General features: G+C 40.1%; 1 protein-coding gene across 1 annotated transcript; it reads right to left on the reverse strand.

Annotated features, from left to right (window-relative positions):
• Positions 1-397: 397 nt before the first annotated feature.
• On the reverse strand, positions 398-1,078 carry LOC21383762 (protein RESPONSE TO LOW SULFUR 3). The gene has a single exon (XM_010114823.2). The coding sequence runs from the start codon at positions 994-996 to the stop codon at positions 673-675; it is 324 nt and encodes a 107-aa protein (XP_010113125.1). The 5' UTR covers positions 997-1,078; the 3' UTR covers positions 398-672.
• Between the last annotated feature and the right edge of the window lie 290 nt (positions 1,079-1,368).

A 1,368-nucleotide genomic window follows, 5' to 3' on the forward strand; every position in this document is an offset into this window, starting at 1 on the left:
AAAAAAATGGCGTGTTAGGTTTAAAGAGATTTTTGATAATTTCATTATAACGTACCAAAAATTCTTTAACAAAAATCTAATCAAGTACTAATCCAATAATATAACAATTAGAGGCGGCACCTAAAACCTTATTAAGGCAAATATAATATAGTAATTGTACTTTGTACAGTTATCAAGACTAGGCTCATGTATAGGTTTCCAAACAACATTGTGAAAGGGCGGGGTTGAAATTTCTCGAGAAAATAGACAAATCAATGACTTTACTGCTCATCATCTATAATATGAGTGGATCTGCTTGTTCTTTCATTGCTCAGCCATTTATCTTCTGTTCATTCTGATCTTGAGATAAGACAAACAATTAAAGGAAAATTTAACAAAATTGAAGAGCATTAAAACAGAATATGAACCAAAATTTTGGAAATTTCTTTTAGATTACAGACAATTTACAAGCAACTGATATGAATAGCTTTTGTTTAGTTTCTAGAATCACAACCTCTGAGATCATCATAGATCATAAAAGAAATCACAGACGTTGATACAGAACAACGAGAAATCAAGAACTAAAACTCCAGAAACAAACGAATCGGAGGCAGAAAACGGACGGCTAAGATTTATTCTACAGCGATCCTCGTGATCAAAATCCTATTGAGCAGAGGAATCGGCGATGGCAGATCAAGAGCGAGGAATCGGAACAGAGGCCTGGTGAAGGAGCTGCTGGGCGCGGGCGAGCTGGTCCATGAGAGAGACGATGCGAGCGTGGTAGGAACGCGCCTGATCGACGGCCTCGGCCTCGAGCTCGCCGAGCTGCGAGCAGAGGCGTTCCTCGGCCTCCTCGGCGACTCTGAGCCTGTCCCAGGTTCTAAAGAGCTCCGATTTCATCTGCTCCTCTCTCTCCTGGCTCTCTCTCAGCTCCCTCTCCAGCTCCTCGTTCCTCTTCTTCAGAGCTTCTCCTCCGGCGACGGCGACGGCGACCTTTTGCTGCTTCGTGACAGCCATTGTTGAGAGCTTCGATAATTGTGGGAGATTTTACTCGGAAGAAGAGAGATATAACTGGAATGTTTGTGTTGCGTTTGGTTTGGAGAACTCAAACGGTTTATATAGCGGCAAAAAGCTATGTGTCCAGGTTCAATGTATCTGTAGTGCCCTTGCGATTTCGCTTCGCTGACGTATTGGCTTGTGTTTTTTTTGTTCTCTGATATTTGCGCTTCTGTTATTAACTTATTAAACTAGAATATTCCCTCTCTGTAAGTGTTTCGGTTGGCAAATATTAATTTTATACTTACAAATTCACAGTTCCCCTGAAAAAAAATATAAATTATTTACAAGACTAGTATTATTAATTTAAGATTCTGTTTATTTAATCGATTC

The sequence above is a fragment of the Morus notabilis genome, unplaced genomic scaffold (assembly GCF_000414095.1).
Source record: "Morus notabilis unplaced genomic scaffold, ASM41409v2 C11406514, whole genome shotgun sequence".
In the NCBI taxonomy this organism is placed as follows: Eukaryota; Viridiplantae; Streptophyta; class Magnoliopsida; order Rosales; family Moraceae; genus Morus; species Morus notabilis.

Excerpts from the sequence above, each read along its gene's own strand:
- LOC21383762 (XM_010114823.2), bottom strand. The coding sequence starts at position 996 with ATGGCTGTCACGAAGCAGCAAAAGGTCGCCGTCGCCGTCGCCGGAGGA.